Source organism: Artemia sp. Qi Xiang Cuo, chromosome 21, assembly GCF_049724085.1.
Source record: "Artemia sp. Qi Xiang Cuo chromosome 21, ASM4972408v1, whole genome shotgun sequence".
In the NCBI taxonomy this organism is placed as follows: Eukaryota; Metazoa; Arthropoda; class Branchiopoda; order Anostraca; family Artemiidae; genus Artemia; species Artemia sp. Qi Xiang Cuo.
Genome location: NC_142814.1, coordinates 36990219 through 37009689, shown reverse-complemented (window position 1 = coordinate 37009689; position 19471 = coordinate 36990219). Strand labels below are relative to the sequence as shown.

General features: G+C 36.1%; 1 protein-coding gene across 1 annotated transcript in view; it reads left to right on the top strand.

The window, feature by feature from the left end:
- The window catches only part of LOC148939501 (proteasome adapter and scaffold protein ECM29), a 157742-nt gene that overhangs the window by 64706 nt on the left and 73565 nt on the right, over window positions 1-19471 (top strand). Inside the window, exons 14-15 of the mRNA XM_089106894.1 lie at window positions 14136-14379; window positions 17929-18194. Coding sequence (XP_088963020.1) covers window positions 14136-14379; window positions 17929-18194 — 510 coding nt within the window. The remainder of the gene's footprint in view (window positions 1-14135; window positions 14380-17928; window positions 18195-19471) is intronic.

Below are 19471 nucleotides of genomic sequence, written 5' to 3'. Positions count from 1 at the left end.
TATCTCATCATCAACTAGTATTTCAAAAAATTGACAAAGAACTGAAACAACAGTAATTGGCCAATGCGAACTGCACTGAGATGGGTCTTTCTCCTTTTTGATAACTAGAGTGATGATACCGACACCAAAAGAACCGGGCACTAGGCTACACGAGAATATCATCTGGTATATTAAAGTTAAGTGCTCAAACATGATCGGACTGTCATTCACCAGATGCAAGCCACAAATATAATCAACTCCCTTTGAGTATTTTTTCTTACCTTGCTAAAGGCATCACAGACACTGGAGACTTGACTTACTTGACTTAGGTCTTCTGCTCGGCACTGCTTGGCGTCGGGAGTGACGTCTGCCTCCTCCATCCGCTTTGGTCCAGAGCGAGCGTTTGCGCTTCGCTTGGTCCGAGGTTTTTCATTGTCAGGAACTCGCCAGGACCATCGTTTCTTGGGTCGTCCGCGAGGTCGCTTCCAACTGGCTATCATAGGGTCAAAGTCAAAGATTTTCTTTGCGAGTAAGCGCAGGGACGTTCGAAGCAGGTGTCAAAACCATCGTAAGGTACCCTGGCTGCTTGGGTAGAAAACCAAGACTGCTTGGTGAGCTGCAGCAGCTTCTCATTACTCATGAAATCAAACCACCTTAGACCTTCGGTCCTTCTCAGGCTCTTTGTCTGGAATACATCGATGGTCTTTAGTATTGCGGCTGGTGCATGCCATGTATCAGCTGTGTAAAGCATATCAAAACAGACGAGGGCATTGTCAACTAATAACATTGTCAAATAATGATTACACATTATATATTTTCAGCTTGTCAAGTATCTAAATCGTAGAGAAATAGCGGGGCTGCTCGTAAAAGATTTTGCGACTAAAAACTTTTTATTCCCTTATTGGCAAAAAATTTCACACAGTAGCCAATGCTTTTTATTTTCCTTGCTTAAATTTTCACATTTTCAAATTTGACTTCCCTTTCAAATACAAGAATGAGAAACAATATGATTGGCTTATGAAAACACTTTAGAGCCATAAACTCTCATTTTCTCTTTGTTCAAATCATCGGTAATCGTGCTGTGTTGAGACTTAAAGCACAACCTTATCAACACTGTCAGTACTACTTGACAGTGCAGTTCTACTTTCAAAGGAATATTAAGGATAATAAGGGGATTCGCCCCCTTAAGGAATCACCCTATCTGGTTCATTATAAACTTTCCTTGGTTTGTGTGGCCAAAATATTAAAATTGATTAGGGGGTCGTGTCATAAATTGTAAAGCTGGGATGAAGACCTTTCCCGGAAACATAATGTCACTTTACTGAAAATAATCCTCATTTCGACCTGTGTGTTTATTTCTTTTAATATCGAAAAAAAAGAAAAGAAAAACATCATAGCCAAGATTACTGGAAAAAAACAACAAATGAATGTCGATTGACAGTTTAATATAGATACTTTTATTCATATCTGAAAGTCTTAACAATTTTGGTTTTAATAAAGTTAAAAAAAGAGAAAACATTTAAAGTGTATAATGTTTTCTATAAAGTGCAAATTATGTTTTGATCATTAAAAGATATGGGGGCCTACTCCTCTTAGTTTCTGCTGGTTTTGACTTTGTTTTTATAGTAATTTCTGTTCATTTTGAGTTTCATTTCTTTATCGACGGTGATTTATGGTAGTTTTACGCATGAAAAGTTACTTGACTTTATTTGTGCTCATCTTTGGTTTAATGTAGCTCTTTACTTTTTTTTTGAAAAACTTCTTTTGTGGAAAAAGTATTTTTTAAAATTAAGTTCTGTTCGCTTTCAATTGACATAGTTTTTTCACTGGTTAAGAAAAGAATATTTTAAATTTGTTTGGTTTTTCAAACAGTTCGTAAGAAAGAAGTGACGCGACTCAATAGTAACCAAAACTTTAAAAAACGGACTTCGATAACAATGGATACATAAAAAAAAAAAAAAAATTTATGCTGATTCCGAATATATAAAGTTTATGAAGCATAATGTTACCCGTCATAGTTACGAGCCTGAGAAAAATCACTCAATTTTCAAAAAAGGGAGGCAGCACCCCCCAAAAAGTTTCTCAGTCTTGATGAAAAGCACACAATTTATGCAGCATATTCTAGAACCGTACTGTAGAGGTTTCTAGCTCCTATATAGAAAATGTGGTATTTTAATTTTTTTTTTTCCAGGAGAAAAATCACGGGTGTGTGTTTGTTTATTTATTTTCTTTTTCTAAGGTTGATCCTGTAGAACCAGTTATTCTAGAAGATCGGGAGAGGGCTCACTTGGTCGTAACTTAAAAAATTTACTGTCTTTTTAAGTAAGCATATGGACTAGAGGACAACTAGCCCTCCTCCCACGCCTTTTCCCCCAAAATCGTCCGGTCAAAATTTTGAGGCAGCCATTTTGTTCAGCATAGTTGAAAGGCTCAATAATGATGCCTCTGGGGATAAAATGACACCCCAGTGCCCCATGGGACAGGGCTTTATGTTACGAAATTTGTCCCTTTTTGTTACGGAATTTGTCGGGGGTGAATTTTCAAATTGAAATATTACTCTGAAAGAATTTGCCAGAATTCCTATAGGAAATTCTTTGTATTTGTCTTACTTTGTCTGTGCCGACTCAATTTGACATTTGGAGAGTTCCGAGCAAATTTTCAGTGGGACTGGAGTTGTCTAAAGGGTTTTTCCATGGGTGAAATTTTCCGCGGGAGAAATTCTCCATTGGGGATCTTCCGCGGGAGGGAGCAACATTCCGTTGGGTTTGGGGGGATTTTATGGAAATTTTTCAACAGAGGGGGATTTTCAGCATGATTTGAAAAACGATCAGAAATTTAAGTCCTTTTCAAATGAAAGTATGCTAAAGATAAGTTTTCAGGCGGAATCGTCCGCAAGAAATTTTCCTGCGGGAATTTTTAGCGAGAATGGAATTTTACATGGGAGGAACTTTACTTAGAGGAATTTTCCTTGGAGGGAAAGAATTTTCCATGGAGGGGAGCCGGGTTTTCCGGTATTATTTGAAAAATGTTTAGGAATTATATATTAAAAACAGGTTTTCCAGCTGAAAGTAAGGAGCAACATTAAAACTTAAAACGAACGGAAATTATTCCGTATATGAGAGGTTTATCAGAAATTATTTTGTATATGAGGGGGGCTGCCTCCTCCTCAATACATCACTCTTCGCTAAAATTTAACTCTTTACCCAAATTCCTTAAGAACTGCGGCTAAAACAATCGGACCGTTTAATTAGAATAAGAAACTTTTTAAAAGTTCTAAAAATCTTTAATGTAAAGAGCAAGGGACACTGCAGCGATTTGTTGAGGAGGGGGCCCCCTCATGTATGGAAAAATTTCTGTTCGTTTTATGTTTTAATATTGCTGCTTACCTTCAATTGAAAAAAAAAACTTCCTAATCTCTATAAGAATTCTTGTTTTGGCTTAATATTTACGGGTTGGACAAAATTTTACAACAAATTTTAATAATGTATGCACTTTTGACAATCCGGATATATATAATTATTATTATTATTATTTTGGTTTTACATCTCCTTAACTTTCCCTGAAAAATAAAACTTAATACCCTGTTCTGCTCCTATGACATTTTGTCTATGCTATTTTGACAACCTGGATACACTCACACCCTTTCGATTTAATCAAGTTGTAAGAGCATAAGTAGTAATAGTAGAAGATTTGAAAGTTTCAATTTCACACCCTCAGTTGTTCTTGGGATATTGCTGAGACGTCTTATTAGCAACCAGCATGCACATAGATGTCTTTCACTTTAGATTTCAAATAACATAAACATTCCCTGGAAGTTTCTACTATGTACCCTATTCCAGTGGGAAGATATCCCGCCCATGCCATTTTGGCAACCTTTATGCACTTAAACTATTTTGTTTTAGTTCAGTAGTCCAGTAGCAGTAGTAGTAGTAGAATTAGTAGCAAAAGTGGTAGTAATAGTAGTAGCTCGGGAAGTTTCAGGCTGAAGAATTTTCGTTTTGCGCTGAAGAAGAGAGGCGTTTGTCCTCTCGAAATATTCGCTTTGTTGTGTTTTTTTCAGTATTTTCATCTGGCCTATAAAAACCCCATTTTTGCTCGTTTTTCTTTCTTTATGTGATACGGCTTATACACCCCTTTAATAATCCAAATGCACATAGTGAATTTAGTTCAGTTCAACAACCCCCTCAAATTGCCCTGAAAGCTTCACCACAATGCTCTAAGCATTACCTTAGGTAGTTCTGATATTCCCTTATGACTGCCTGTATGTACACAGTGGGTTTTGGTTCAGTTCAACACCGCTCTTACCGGTCACTGAAAGTTTCACTAACAGCTTTGGCATTAGCAATAGTAGTAGTTATAGTAGCAGAAGTAATAGCAGGAGGATTGGAAGTAGTAATAGTGATAGCAGTAGTAGTATTAGTAGTAATAGCAGTAATGTTATTCTCATTGTCCTATTTGGTCTAGTACAACATCACCTCCTCGTTCCCTGATATTTTAAACTCAATACTGTAAGCCTTTTGCGATGCATTGCTGATACGGCCTTTTGATAACCTACATACACATAGTGTGTTTTGAAATAGCCCAGTACCCCCCTCAACAGTCCCTGAAAGTATCACGTCAATACTATTAGCCTTTGTAATAGCAGTACTCATAGCAATAGAAATGCCAGCACTACTACTAGTAGTAGCAGTTTACATTTTTATTAGCTCAACAAGCCCTTAAAGTTTCAACCTAATACACTAAATTGCTCCTGAGATGTTGCTGATCCGCTCTTTTGACAGCCTGCACACACTTAGCGTGTTTTCATTTAGTTCAACATCCCCCTAAAAATTTGATGAAAGTTTCATTTTAATATCCTCAGCCTTAATAGTAGTCGCAGGAAGTAGTAGTTATAGTAGCAATAGTAGTGGTGGTGGTTAGTAGTAGTGGTAGTCATAGTAGTAGTAGTTGGCATATGGTACCTTTTGGTTGGTTCAACGTCCCCCTCAACGTGTACCGAAAGTTTCGAAGTAACGCCTGGGACATAACGCCCTTTTAATAACCTGCATCCACGTAGTGTGTTTTGATTTTGTGCAACATTCTTTGAAAGTTTCCCGTTAATATTCTCAGCAATATCCCGGGTATAAGTGAAAAGGTTACGTTAGTTAACGAAAAAATTGATCAGGTGGACAGCTTCACTTACCTTGGTATTATCAAACAGTTGGGGGTAACGAACTGTAAGTAAGAAGTGACCCGGCTCAATAGCAACCGAAACTCTAAAAAAAGGAGTTTTGATACCAATAGAAATATCAAAAGAATTGGCTTATTATGTTGATTTTAACTATTTATGTTTCATTAACTTTAGTCTTACCGATGAAAGGCTACGAGCCTGAGAAAATTTGCCTGATTTTCGAAAAAGGGGGAAACATCCCCTAAAAGTATTAGAATCTTAATGAAAATCACATCATCAGATTCAGCATATATAAAAACCCTTCTATAGTCGTTTCAAGCTCCTATCTACAATAAAGTGGAATTTTGTAATTTTTGCCAGAAAAAAAAGATTACGGATGCTTGTTTATTTATTTTTTTTTTTTTTATTTTTTTATTTTATTTTTTTTCAGGGTTGATCGTATCGACCCAGTGGTCCTAGTATATCCTGAGAGGGCTCATTCGAACGTAAATTAAAAGTTGTAGTGCCTCCTCAACACCTCGCTCTTTACGCTAAAGTTTGAATTTTGTTCCAATTCTTTAAGAGTTGGCCCAAAAGATTAAGAATTTGGCCTTCAAGAATTGGGTCCTGAACACCAGGATCATTCAGTTAGAACAATAGGAAGCATTTTTAAACGAACTAAAAAACTTTAGCGTAAAGAACGAGGTGCTGAGGAGGGAGCAATCCCCTTCAGACATATAATAATTTCTGTTTGTTTTAAGTTTTTATGTTGCTCCTTGCTTTCACTTGAAAAAATATGTTTTTTATTTAATTATTAGTAAAGACGGTGGGAGCAGTGAAGATGTTAAAAGTAGAATAGCCAAGGCTCAGGGTGTTTTCGTCCAACTGAAAATCAAGATAAGAATATTGGAAGCTATAGTGATGGCGGTGGTCAAATATGGTTCTGAAGCATAGGTGCTCCGAAAAGTGGATGAAGGAATGATAGATGTTTTCCGGAGAAATTGCCTAGGGATTGTTCTGGGTACCCGGCTGAATGACCGTATTTCAAACAGTAGGCCGTACTAAAAATGTGGTTCTATCCTGCTTTCTAGGGCTATAATGAAAGAAAGGTTGAGATGGCTAGGGCACGCTCTGTGGACGAAAGATGACAGGATAGATTTTCCTTTTTGGCCAACCATCAAGGGCTAAACGGAAAGCAGGTCGTCCGCGGTTGGGGTGGAAGGTTGTCATAAAGAAAGATTTAAGGGAAATAGGAACTTCCTGGGAGGGTATAAAGAAGGAGACTTTGAATGGATTGGGATGCAGGAGGAGCGTACGTAGCTGTGATGGCCTCAGGTGGCTTGGTGCTGCGGTGAGCTGTTAGTAGTAGCAGTATTAATATCCTCAGCTTTTGTCGTGGTCGCACTAGAAGTGACAGGTATAGTAGAAGTAATAGTGGTGGTGTTTTGTAGTCGTAGTAGCAGTAGTAGTTGTGTGCACGTTTACGTTTTGGTCAATTGATCATCTTCCTGTTTATTCCATGAAAAGCTCCAGTTCAATACCCTAAGCCCTCACTGAATTATGCCCTTTTGAAGACCTGCGTGCTCGTTTTTCGTTTTGTCATGATTAGGCAGTGTGGCCTCAGAAATTATTTATCATATCTACGCATTGTGGGAGTAAGTTGGGCCACCCTAAGCTCGTCTCCCAAAGGCAAAATTAAAGTTTAAAATACACTTCTTTCTCCCCTCCCCCACTCCTCCCCCGAAGAGTATACCGTACTTCCCCTGATGCCATAAAATTAGGGCCTATATTAACATAAAGTAAACAATCATTCTACAGATAAACTTCGAAATTTCAAAGGAAGAATAGCAGGAAGATGAATCAACCTGTCAGGATCGAGCAGAAATGTGAAATCTTGAAAATCCTCGAAAGTCTTATTAACCTAACTCTACTATTTATTTTTATAATATTAAAGACAGGTTGTTTGGAAAGGGATTCTGCACCACAGAAAATGTTTTCAGAAAATTATGACCGGGATTGGATTGGCTTATCACTGGATTGGTCTACTGATTTAGAAAAAGTGATTTTAACGCCGCCATCCTAACCACAATGTGTTATATACCTCACAACCTGAAAGCTATTTCGAGTAGTATCCTGGGAGGGCTGTATAAGTCGTCCTTTTGTCATTGGCCAAATGTAAAGCAAAAATAAAAACGTTCATGAAACTGTTTTTGTTGTCATATAATTCTGACTTTTAAAATCTGGAAATGTCGTTTGATTTGTGTGTGATTTTATGCCTCTAGTACTTGCTTTCCAGAAATAAGATGATTTATTTTTAATATCACTGACACAAGTAGTAATGGGTCTCTAGGTCCCATGACGCCCACAGGCACTATTCTTTTCTTCCTTAGTGGTTTAAGATAGTGAATAAGTTATAAAGGCGATTCCCCTAGTGCTACCATCTATCCAACTAAAATCATAGATGGCGATATTTTTAACTATTAATCAAAAAACTTTGCACAAAATAAGTTTTTAAAAAAAATGTTAAGAACTCTATTGAACCAAAAATGAAAAAAAAATAAAATAATCTACCAAGCATACAACTACCACAAATCAGTATCAATAAATAAATGAAACCCAAAACAAACATAAATTAAAAAAAGTCAAAATCAAAGCGAGCAGTAATTAATCTGAGTAGTGTTCCAAACCCTATGCGTTCTAAAATCCAGAATATAATCTGTACTATACTGAAAAAAATTCAAATGAATTTACTGAAAAAAATGTGCATTGTCAGTTTAATATACATATGCTGATATTTATTCCTTAAATCTTAATTAATTTTTGTTTTCTTAAAGTTATAAGTCAAAACATTTAAAAGAATTTTTTTTAGTTTGACTTATTTTAATTTCTGTTTGTTTTGGGTTTCATTTATTTATTGATACTGATTTGTGGTAGTTGTATGCTTGGTTGATTATTTGATTCTATTTTTGTTCATTTTTGATTTAATGCATTGAGTGATCCTTTTTTGAAGTTTCTACGACAAGATTTCTATAAAAAAAAACTTATTTGCCCCCAGGGCATAACTTACAACCTTAGCCCTGAGGGCTTTGGGGGAGTGTCATCCTCAAAGACCTAATTTCCAGAACTTTCATCTACGTTGAACAAAATGGTTATCTCCAAATTTTGATTGGATGTGTTTGGGGAAATGATGAGCTTTAGAGGGGGGCTAGTTGCCCTCCAATAACTTTCGACTATTAAAAAGAGCACTAGACCTTTCAATTTCCAATCGAATGAGCCCTTTTAGAAGTCTCTACGAAAACGCTTTCTATAAAAACCTTATATGCCCTCAGGGTGTAACTCACAAACCTTGCCCTGAGGAATTTGGGGGGTTTGTCATCCTCAAAATCATAATTTCCAGAACTTTCAACTACGTTAAACAAAATGGCTATCTCAAAATTTTAATTGAAGGTGTTTGGGGAAATGGTGGGTGTGAGAGAGGGGTTAGTTGATCGCCATTCACTTTCGACTTTTAAAAAGGCCACTAGCCCTTTCAATTTCCAATTGAATGAGCCCCTTTTGAAGTTTGTACGACAACACTCTCTATAAAAAACCTTATATGCCCCCAGGGTATAACTTACAACCCTTGCCCCGAGGGCTCCGAGGGGGATGTCATCCTAAAACACCTAATTTCCAGAACTTTTAACTAAGTTGAACAAAATGAATATCCCAAATTTTGATTTGATGTCTTTTGAGAAATGGTGGGCGTGAGAGGGGGGTAAGTTGCCCTCCAATTACTTTCTACTGTTGAAAAAGGCAAAAGCCCTTTCAATTTTAAATCGAATGAGCCGTTTTTGAAGTTTTACAACAACGCTTTCTATAAAAACCTCATATGCCCCCAGGACATAACTTACAACCTTTGCCCTGAGGGTTCTGAGGGGGCTGTCATCCTCAAATACATAATTTCCAGAAATTTCAACTACGTTGAAAAAAAATGGCTATCTCAAATTTTGATTGTATGTGTTTGGGAAAATGATGGGTGTGAGAAGGAGGTTAGTTGCCTTCTGATTACTTTCGACTATTAAAAAGGCCACTAGCCATTTCAATGTCCAATGGAATTAGCCCTTTTTGAAGTTTCTACGACAACGGTTTCTATAAAAACCTTATATGCCCCCAGGGCATAACTTACAACCCTGGCCCTGAGGGCTGTGGGGGGGGGGCTGTCTTTATTTAAGACCTAATTTCCAAAACTTTCTACTACGTTGAACAAAATGGCTATCTAAGAATTTTGATTGTATGTGTTCGGGGAAAAAGTGGGCGTGAGAGGGGGGGGGGTAAGGTGCCCTTCAGTCACTTTCAACCATTAAAAAGGACACTAGCCCTTTGAATTTCCTATCGAATGCGCCCTTTTTCAAATTTCTACGACAAAGCTTTCATTAGAAACCTTATATGCCCCCAGGTTATAACTTATAAACCTTGACCTGAGGGCTCTGAGGGGGTCATCATCCTCAAAGACCTAATTTCCAGAACTTTCAACTACGTTGAACAAAATGGCTATTAAAAATTTTGATTGGATGTGTTTGGATAAATGTTGGGCGTGGAATTGGTATTAGTTGCTTTCCAATCACTTTTGACTATTAAAAAGGGCACTAGCCATTTCAATTTCCAATCGAACGAGCCCCTTTTGAAGTTTCTACGACAATGTTTTTTTAAAAACATTATATGCCCCCAGGGCATAACTTATAACCCTTGCCCTGAGGGCGGGGGGGGGGGGGTGTCATCGTCAAAGACCTAATTTTCAAAACTTTCAACTACGTTGAACAAAATGGCTATCTCAAAATTTTGATTGGATGTGTTTGTGGAAATGGTGGGCGTGAGAGGGGAGTTAGTTGCCCTCCAATCACTTTCGACTATTAAAAAGGGCACTAGCCTCTTGAATTTTTAATTGAATGAGCATTTTTTGAAGTTTCTACGACAACGCTTTCTATAAAAAATCTTATATGCCCCCAGGGCATAACTTACAACCCTTGCCCTGAAGGCTGTGGGGGAGTGTCCTCCTCAAAAACATAATTTCTATTTGGAAATCAACTACGCTGAACAAAATGGCTATCTCAAAATTTTGATTGGATGTGTTTGGGAAAATTGCGGGTGTGGAAGGGGTGTTAGTTGCCTTCCAATCACTTTTGACTATTAAAAAGGGCACTAGTCACTCCAATGTCCAATCGATTGAGCCCTTTTCGAAGTTTCTACGACAACTCCTTCGATACGAAGTGCCCTAGTCTAAAGAAAAAATAATAATAAATAATACATCGTGCCAACATCGTTCTTTACTTAGGTAGCGCGATTGCGCTGCCTATGATAATTATAGATGGCGACATGTTTTCTTTTCGAACGATCCATCTTTTTTGCCTCTAAGCAATTTTTCCATTGATTTTATGAAATATTTGTCTGGTTTAAGATATGTACCTGAGAACCGACATTTCCTATGGTAAAAGAACGACGCATTAGTCAACTGAGCCGATAAGTCAATGATATTATTAAGTTCTTAGAAATAAATTCTAAGCAGTGGGTTTCATGCAGCTTTTATGTCTTGAGATAATTGTTTCTTGGAATTTCTTGTCGTCATTCTGAGAATATGCATACCGCATTGACATGGTTGCTAAGCGTGTTGTCGATGATATGGATCAATGAATGCAGGAGGCGCCCTATCCTTTTTACGCCTGCATAACCATATGGTCTTTTTACTATGCATTGAGATCTCTTGTTCCGAGAGTTTCTTGGCTTGGTGCCTCTGGATCACATGACTGTTTTACACCTATCACAGAGAGTGAAAGTCACCATCTGGTCTTTGCCATGCATTGAGAAAATTGTTTCTGAAATTTTTTTGCATCATTCCAACATAGCTGCTAAGTGTGTTGTGGAAGAAATAAAATAATGAATCCGGCCGCTGCCCTGACCATCTGGTGCGTTGTCGATGATATACCATTGATGAACGCAAGCGATGTCCTATCCTTTTTGCACCTGAAGAGATAAACAGAGCATTGCGTAATCATTTTGGCCCGTGTTCTCCCTCAAGGGCCCCATTTCCCTGTCCACCAACTTTTTGCCCCCCTCCAATTTTTAATAAAAAAAAATTAAAAATAGATAAATAAAAAGATGACAATAAATAAATAAATAGAAAAAAAAAGAAATGTTTTTTTATTTAAACAAGATGAGGAAATAGATGATGTTGTTCAAAATGTATTGTTTCTTAAAATAACATGGACATAAGCAAATGCTTTATTCAAAATACCTAATATTTTCTTCCAAATACTTTGATGCTTGAAATAAGATGAGGAAAAATAGGTTTCGATGGTGTTACTCAAAATTTATTGTTTTTTAAATAAGATGGAAATAAGCAGATGTATTATTCAAAATACCAAATATTTTCATCGACATGTTTTGTGGCTTGAATATAAGATGAGGAAATATGTGATGGTGTTTCTCAAAATGTATTCTTCATTGAAATAAGATGGTAATAAACAGATGCATTATTCAAAATACCAAATATTTTTATCAAGAACGTTTTGCGGCTTGAAGTAAGATGAGGCAATATGCGATGGTATTGATCAAAATGTATTGTTTCTTTAAATAAGATTGGAAATAAGCAAATGCATTATTCAAAATATCATATATTTTCTTCGAAATGTTCTCCTGACTGAAATAAGATGAGGAAATATTCCATTCCGTTGTTTCTTGAAATAAGATGGAAATAAGCAAATACATTAATCAAAATATCAAATATTTTCATTAAAATGTTTTGCTGATTGAAATACGATGAGGAAATTTGCGATGTTGTTTTTCAAAATCTATTGTTTCTTGAAATAAGATCAAAATAAGGAAATGTATTATTCAAAATATCAATTATTTTCATGAAAATGTTCTGCTGCTTCAAATAAGATAAAGAAATATCCGATGGCGTTGCTCTATAAGCGTTATAAATAAATTGTTTCTTGAAATAAGGTGGAAATAAGGAAATACATTATTCAAAGTATGTAATATTTTCATCAAAATGTTTTGATATTTGAAATAAGCTGAGGAAGCATGGGATGGTGTTGCTGAATATGTTGTGTTTCTTGAAATAAGATGTAAATAAGCAAATGTATTATTCAAAATACCAGATATTTTCTTCGAAATCTTTTGATGCTTGAAAAAGATGAGGGGATATATACGATAATGCTGCTCAAAATATATTGTTTCTTGAAATAAGATGGAAATACGCAAAGGCATGATTCAAAATACCAAAAAGGGGGAAAATGGGCCAAAATGATTACGTAATGTTCTGTTTATCTCTCTAGGTGCAAAAAGGATAGGGCTGCGCTTGTATTCATTATGGCATATCGTCGACAACACACCAGATGGTCAGGGCAGCGGCCGGATTCATTTTGTTATTTCATCGACAACACGCTTAGGAGCCGTGTCGGATTGATTCCAATAATTTCCGGAAACAATTATCTCAATGCATAGCAACAAGACTAGATGGTGACTTTCACTCTCTGTGAAAGGTTTATAACAGTATATTTGGCACCAGGCCAAGAAATTCTTGGAAACAAACCAATAAATTCTTGGAAACAAAGATCTGAATGCATAGCAACAAGACCAGATGGCTATGCAAGTGTAAAAATGATAGAATGCCTCCCTTATTCATTGACCCGTATCATTGACAAGACCCTTAGCAACCATGCCAATGCGGTATGGATATTCCCGGAATGACGCCAAGAAATTCTCGGAAATAGTTATCTCAAGACATAGCAACTGCATGAAACATATTGCGTAGAATGTATTTCTAAGAACATAATAATATGATTGACTCGTTGGCTCAGTTGACTAACGCGTCATTCTTTTACCATAGGAAATCTTGGGTCCCACGTTCAATTTCTACACCAGAAAAATATTTTCTAAAACCAATGGAAATACTGCTTAGAGGAAAAAAGGGGTTTTTGGAAAAGAAAACATGTCGTCATCTATAAATATAGTGACAAATATCGCCAAAATTTTAGATTTTACTTGTTTTTATATGTAGATATTCTTTCTTTGTTATTTTTCTCTTTTTATTTTTGTTTTATTATTTCTCTCTCCTTCCTTTAAAGAAATGGGTATGTACGAAACTGCTATTTAATTAACTAACCCACACGGCAACCTAAGCGATAGTCTTGTTAAAGTTTTATCAAACAGCAACAGTGTTTACAGTTGTTGTTTTTTTATATATGATTATTTTTTCATTATTTTTTGGGGAGTAATTCCAGCCCTTTGCTAAACAGTCTTATCGTTTGAAATTTAGCAAGCAGTGAACATGTTTCACATGGTATCGTGCGCCTACAATTTTTGAATATGCCAGGGAATTTGTGTGCGTTCCAAAATGCAATTGTAATAATACAAATTTATTATTTACGTTCCAAAACTATAAATAATAAAGGAAATTCGGTAGCTTTCTATAATATATTTGCGGAAAGAACTAGAATCTTTTTTCTAAAAAGTAGTTGGATTTGTAGTTCAGAGCGTTTTAAGTTGAAAATATTAACAAATAATTAATTAGCATTAACAACAAATGGCTTTTAGATCACCAAATGTTTAAAGATGAAGAGAGATAAAATTCTGGGGGAATAATGGGATTGTTTTTCCCAGAAGCCACTTATAAAGAAAAATAATAGAATACAAAAAACCAACATTAAGCAATAAGAGAAATGCCGAGAATAACCGGATTTTCGTGATCTTTTTATTGGTCTTGTGCCAATTATACCGCACTTTTTGTGATTTTTACAGGAACAAGATCTCGATTGGCACAGTAGTCTAAAAAAATAACCAGCCAGGGGACAAGACTGAGTTATAAGACGGCTAAGCAACTTTAGATTTGATCACTTTGATCCTTCACACCGAACGTGCCGTGCTTAAACAGAATTAAAAAATACTTTTCAAAGGTTGGTTTTTCTGGGGCGGAGTCCCTCCACCTTTCCTATAGCTCCTCTCTTTAAGCTTGTTTTGGTTATTTTAGGATTTGACTGAGTCAAACTCCGAGGATACAAGGCTGATGTCTGCGGAGCTTTTGAGTATAGTGCTCAAAGAAGAAAAGCCACAGAATTTTCAAAACAAATTTTTGTCTGCAGCCTTGGCAGACCTGTCAAGAAAAACAGTGGAAGGAAAGCAGGGACTACTATTTACGATTGGATTCCTGCTTGGCCGGAAGTCCCTGAAAAACGAAAATATAAATCCCTATTGTCAAATTGTGGACGCAATAAGTAAGAACTTATATCCTTAGTCCTAGGATCACAGTAAATTTTCTTCAAGAAGCAACAGATTTTTGATAGATTTTCATAATGGATATTTCATGGAATGAATATTGCAGCAAAATCTTTTTAAGAAAAACGATATATTTTTGCATTTTGAGTCATTTCAAGTGCGGTGGAATGTTTTTCTACTGTTAATAAAACGTAGCCGACAGTAAACAAGAACAAAATAAAAATTATAAATAATTTACTTCAGCTGTTCGTTATGATAATTAATTAATAGGAAATAAAAATGTCAAATTATTCTTCTTCCAGCTCTGTCTCTTATGTCAATATTTTGATTTTATGACAAAGTTTTTTTCTGTACATTGTGGGTGTAGCGGTGGCAGGACTCTTGTGGTTTCCTTGAGTGTAATAGGCACTGCTAGAGGCCTTCCACTGCTAATTTCAATAACTGCCAAGCTACAGTTGGGCTCAGTGTCTGACCATGAGGCAAGGTATTTCATGGAATACGCTATCAAGGTTAGCTGAATGGGTTGAAGTGTGTAATAGCTACCAAAATAAGATTGGAGGGAATACATCCCCCTTGACCTTTTAAATGCTGACCGTGGCGTAAGGCAAGATCCCTTGAAGAGAAACCCGAGGTCGAAGAATTAAGTTCTTTTACTTGTAACGGCTCTGAGGATTTTGGGCCGCTTGTTGCTAATGGACGGCTAGTGGTAGGTAACTCTCTCTCTTTTGGGGAACGAGTATTGCCTGCCCAATGGTTGGCCAATATTCCTCTTGCCGCTGATAGCTGACGAGTAGTGAGAGACTCCCCTCTCTTTTGAGGGACCAGTTTTGCCTGTCCTATCTGATCTTAGGCTGGTGGGTGGGGGTCTCTGGACGGGTGAAAATAATGGTCCCCACCTTGCCACTACCAAAGAATACTATTCCACAAAGTGGAAAGAAAGATAGATAAACCCTTATCTAATATACCAAACCTAAGAAAAGCAGCAACGATCAAGCGGGTTTTATTTTATTTCGGGGAGGGGACCAACGGGCCTTCCGTGGCCTGAGCCTTGGCTCAATTTTTTATAATCCGCCCGTAGTAATAGAAGCAACAATAATTTGTACGTTGCTAACTTTTGTGTCTTGACGCACCCAACCAGCAACACCGATATGTGAATCAAAATTGCTGTGGCACCGTGGTAATATTGCTGTGGCACCATGGTAATAATAGGAGTCTTCTATGGTTGCAATTGACAGTTTCTAATATACAGTTTTACTATTTCCTATACAAAATAGTTTTACTCCTATTAAATAATGGGAAATAATCTAAACAGTGAAAAAAAAACAATACTCTGAAAAAAGAAAACTTTTGGTGAGAGAACAATAAGAAGGATTACTTACTGCCATACAAAACTATGAAGGATAATTGTCGACTAATGTCAATTAATTTCGATTATCAACTAATAATACTATCAAATAATGTTGACAATGAACGTATTTTCAGTTTTCCAGATATCTAAAGCACATAGAAACAGAGTTTTTCAGACAAAAAATCCTGAAATATTTTAATTCTCAAAACTAGTATTTGTCTTGAAAATAAGTTGTAAGATAACACTGGCTAGATAAAGTTAATTAAAATGACTATGAAATGAAACCAAGGATATTTATTTAGCCAGTGAACGATTTTTTTATTTTTGAAAATGTGATTTTAAAGAAATAATCTTTTAATGTATAATCTTTTTTATAAACATCATTATGTGTTTTTTTTTAAATAACGAATTTCATCTTAAAAAAATGTTTATCAAAAAAATGTAGTTAATGCTTCGCTGGTGAATCCATTTTGATTGTATTGTTTCAAGATTTCCCAAAAATCCCCCCTCCCTGAAAAAAACTCTTTGAGGAAAAAAAATCATGCATATTGTTTGTGTGTGTGAGGTTCTTAAAATGTGTTAATGTATCAGTTTTCCCTCATTCGGTCCCGTTAATGTATCTTAGTTTAAGGTAGTTTCTTCAACTATCTCCCCGTCTGGGATTTGCTGGATTCCATCTTGGCTTCTTTAGGAGGCAGATCGAGCTGAGGTTATGCTCCTGAGGGATTATTGAATAACATAGGAAATGATTACTCGAGTACTATCCTCTCCTGCTGTACTTTCCTGCTATACTCTCCTCTTCATAGAGAATTATTTCATGTTCTCCAATTTTATATGAAGACTTTTTCAAGTGAAAATTCTATATGGAAATTTCGGTTTTTGAAAATTTTGGAAATAGTTTTTTTTTAATGAATTGATAATGGTAATGGTAATATCATGGTTGATTATGTTTTTTTTGGGGGGGGGATTTAAGGGCTTTTCTGTGATATTGCGATACGTGGTAGAATTCGGTTTCAACTAGCATCATAATTTTATTTATAGAACATTAATATCTATAAAGCGTTGATAAAAGTTTTGATTTATAAAATTTTGGTTAAACATGGATCAAAACGTTTTCAGCAATTATTCTTTTCAAAAAACAATTCCAATCTTTGGTAATTCAGTAATAGCCAAAACCAAAGTCTAACTAAACCATTTAGCGTTATGATGATATATGGTTAAGTTTAGCTGAGAAAATCCAAAAAGCAATTGTGTTCTTCTTTATGTCCCTCTACATACAAAACATACGAACACGTGCAGCTCCAAAAACTTTCTACATTCGATTTATTCGCTTTGAATTTTGGCATTCAGTTTGGAATAAAATTAAATTTGAATGTCTTGTTAAAAAAAGAAATAAAAAAGAATAAAATGTTTATTCCCGCGTGCAATGAATACACGATCTCAGAAATTTTTTTGCTAATGTATTTTTTACTTTTAAAGTCCGCATCTAGTAAGGCTGATATACATAATGCATACTTCTTACTTATACTTGTGGTATGAATCAGGCGTTTCCACCTTCCCCCTCATCAAGGATCTTCGAGACCTATTCGACCTATGTAGTGTAGTCTGGTGTCAGCTGGTTTGCAAGTGGCAGCCATTGGGGTATCCATCTGTGACCGAGGTTTCTGAACTTCCCAATTGGTACAGCCTTGATTTACTTAATGCATAACCCCTATTAATGCACGCAAGTGGGGAAGGAGGCTTCGGCCTTTACTTTTCCCCCTCATTCCTCTAGACCTCTAGTGCCTTTACGATAATAACTTATATTTTCTAATCCCTTTTTTGAAACTTTTACAAAAATAATTTTATCGTAACGTTTGCCTCCCATTGCTATGTTAGAACTTAGATCTCGGAGCTCAAATATACTAAGTCGTTCTAATTGGCTGATTTAGCATAAATCATTCTACAAAACGAATCTCCGTAACACATAAGCTATTGCTTAGCAACACAGCATAAATATTAAACAGTAGCGAAAACTTGATTCAGAAACGGGACACATCACAGCGCGCTTTGGTAAGTTACCAAAGCGTCACAGCAATAGCTTCAGTTGCTACTTGGCATTCAATTAGATCATAAAGGCGGAGTCATAAAAGAAAGATGTGCGACTGATGTGTCCCAAAAAATCTTTTATATAAGCGTCACAATATTTATACTCTTTCAGTTGAACTGATATACAACGAAGAGCATTCTCTCATCACCTCTGGAGCAATTCACGCAATTGGACAGCTTGCTAGATGTAAGGCCCTTAAGAAGACCTTGAAAAAAGATGCTGAGCTTGTTCAAAGACTATCAGAATTGGCTTCTCATGCCAAGTACTCAATAAGAATACATGATAGAGCTATCAGTGCCCTCGGTTTTTTGAGTTTAGAGGATAGTTTCGTCGAGAGAAGATTAATTGTCAATGAATTGCTCAAAATTATGAGAGAAGTAAATTTTTAATATTTTCTCTTCCTAGATAGAAAATATGGTTGAAACCAATGTTATTTCTTTAGAAAATAAATAATTTATCTCTTTTTCTTTGCTCGTCCTCACTGTTTTCTTTCTTTGCTGCTCTTCTTCCATATCAATACATTCTTGCTACTTGCAATCCTATTTTTGCTACTCCAAAACTATCTACTAAAAGAAAGGCAGAACACCGAATACATGCTCATCATGGTATTCATCTTTGCATAAAAACCCTTACTCAGATACTAGAGCCGCCATTTCCGGAACTCTAGTCATTCAGGGATGTCTCCTTACCAGATGTAAAGCGCTAAATAAAACAAGAAAATGACGCTTAACTGGTTTAAAGATAACCAGAAATGTCTTGTCATACTCAGTAAATACAATAGAGTTATGACTGCCCTTGGAGTTTATTGTTTAGACCATAGTTATGTGGAAAGAAGATTATATAAAAGATTGGGTGGTAGAAACTTACTAACCACAAGTAGGTGCAGTGTCGCCAATTGGGAGAAGGTGTGTACCCACCACTAGATTTTGTAAAATACATCGAGGGGGGAGGGGTATTTTCTTTGAAAATATCTTTTTTTTTACATTTCTACATAATTTTGTTTTGAAAATTAGAAATCCCCCCTCCTGAAAAATATATATTTTGACTCTCCTAAATTTTCAAGAATTGACGCCACTGAGAAGATGTACGGAATGACTGCCCTAGTGTACTGAAAAATACGAGGTAAATTGCAGTAGTGTAAACCCATACTTATTTTTGAATATTTATAAGGTAATACACCATCTACCGGGCACCCAAGACCAGTGTTTTGATTATGAATGAAGGTGGCTTACGTTATTCGGCTACTTCAACTGGGATGGCTCTCAAAACCCACGAACTTAAGTAAAGACTGACATTAAACTTAAAACGAACAGGAAATATCCTATACGTACAAATTCCCCCTCCCCATAACCCTCATCTTAGATAGCAATTAGTGACGAAAATAGTGTGTGAAATATAGTGGTGTATTAAACACCTAAAAATTAATAGAAGTTGCCATCTACTCCCTTTGTTCCTGTAGTAGTTTTTCTCATCTGTATTTCTTAACTCTTTTTTTTCATAAAAATGTATTTTTATGGTACTGGCTATTTGCAAATATTATTCTTACTGCTACAAGACTAACTACCAACAAAAAGGAATCACACTAAATGTATGATAATTGTCAGACCTGCTGGCATACGCACACACATACGCCTTCCTACCAACATGCTGGGGT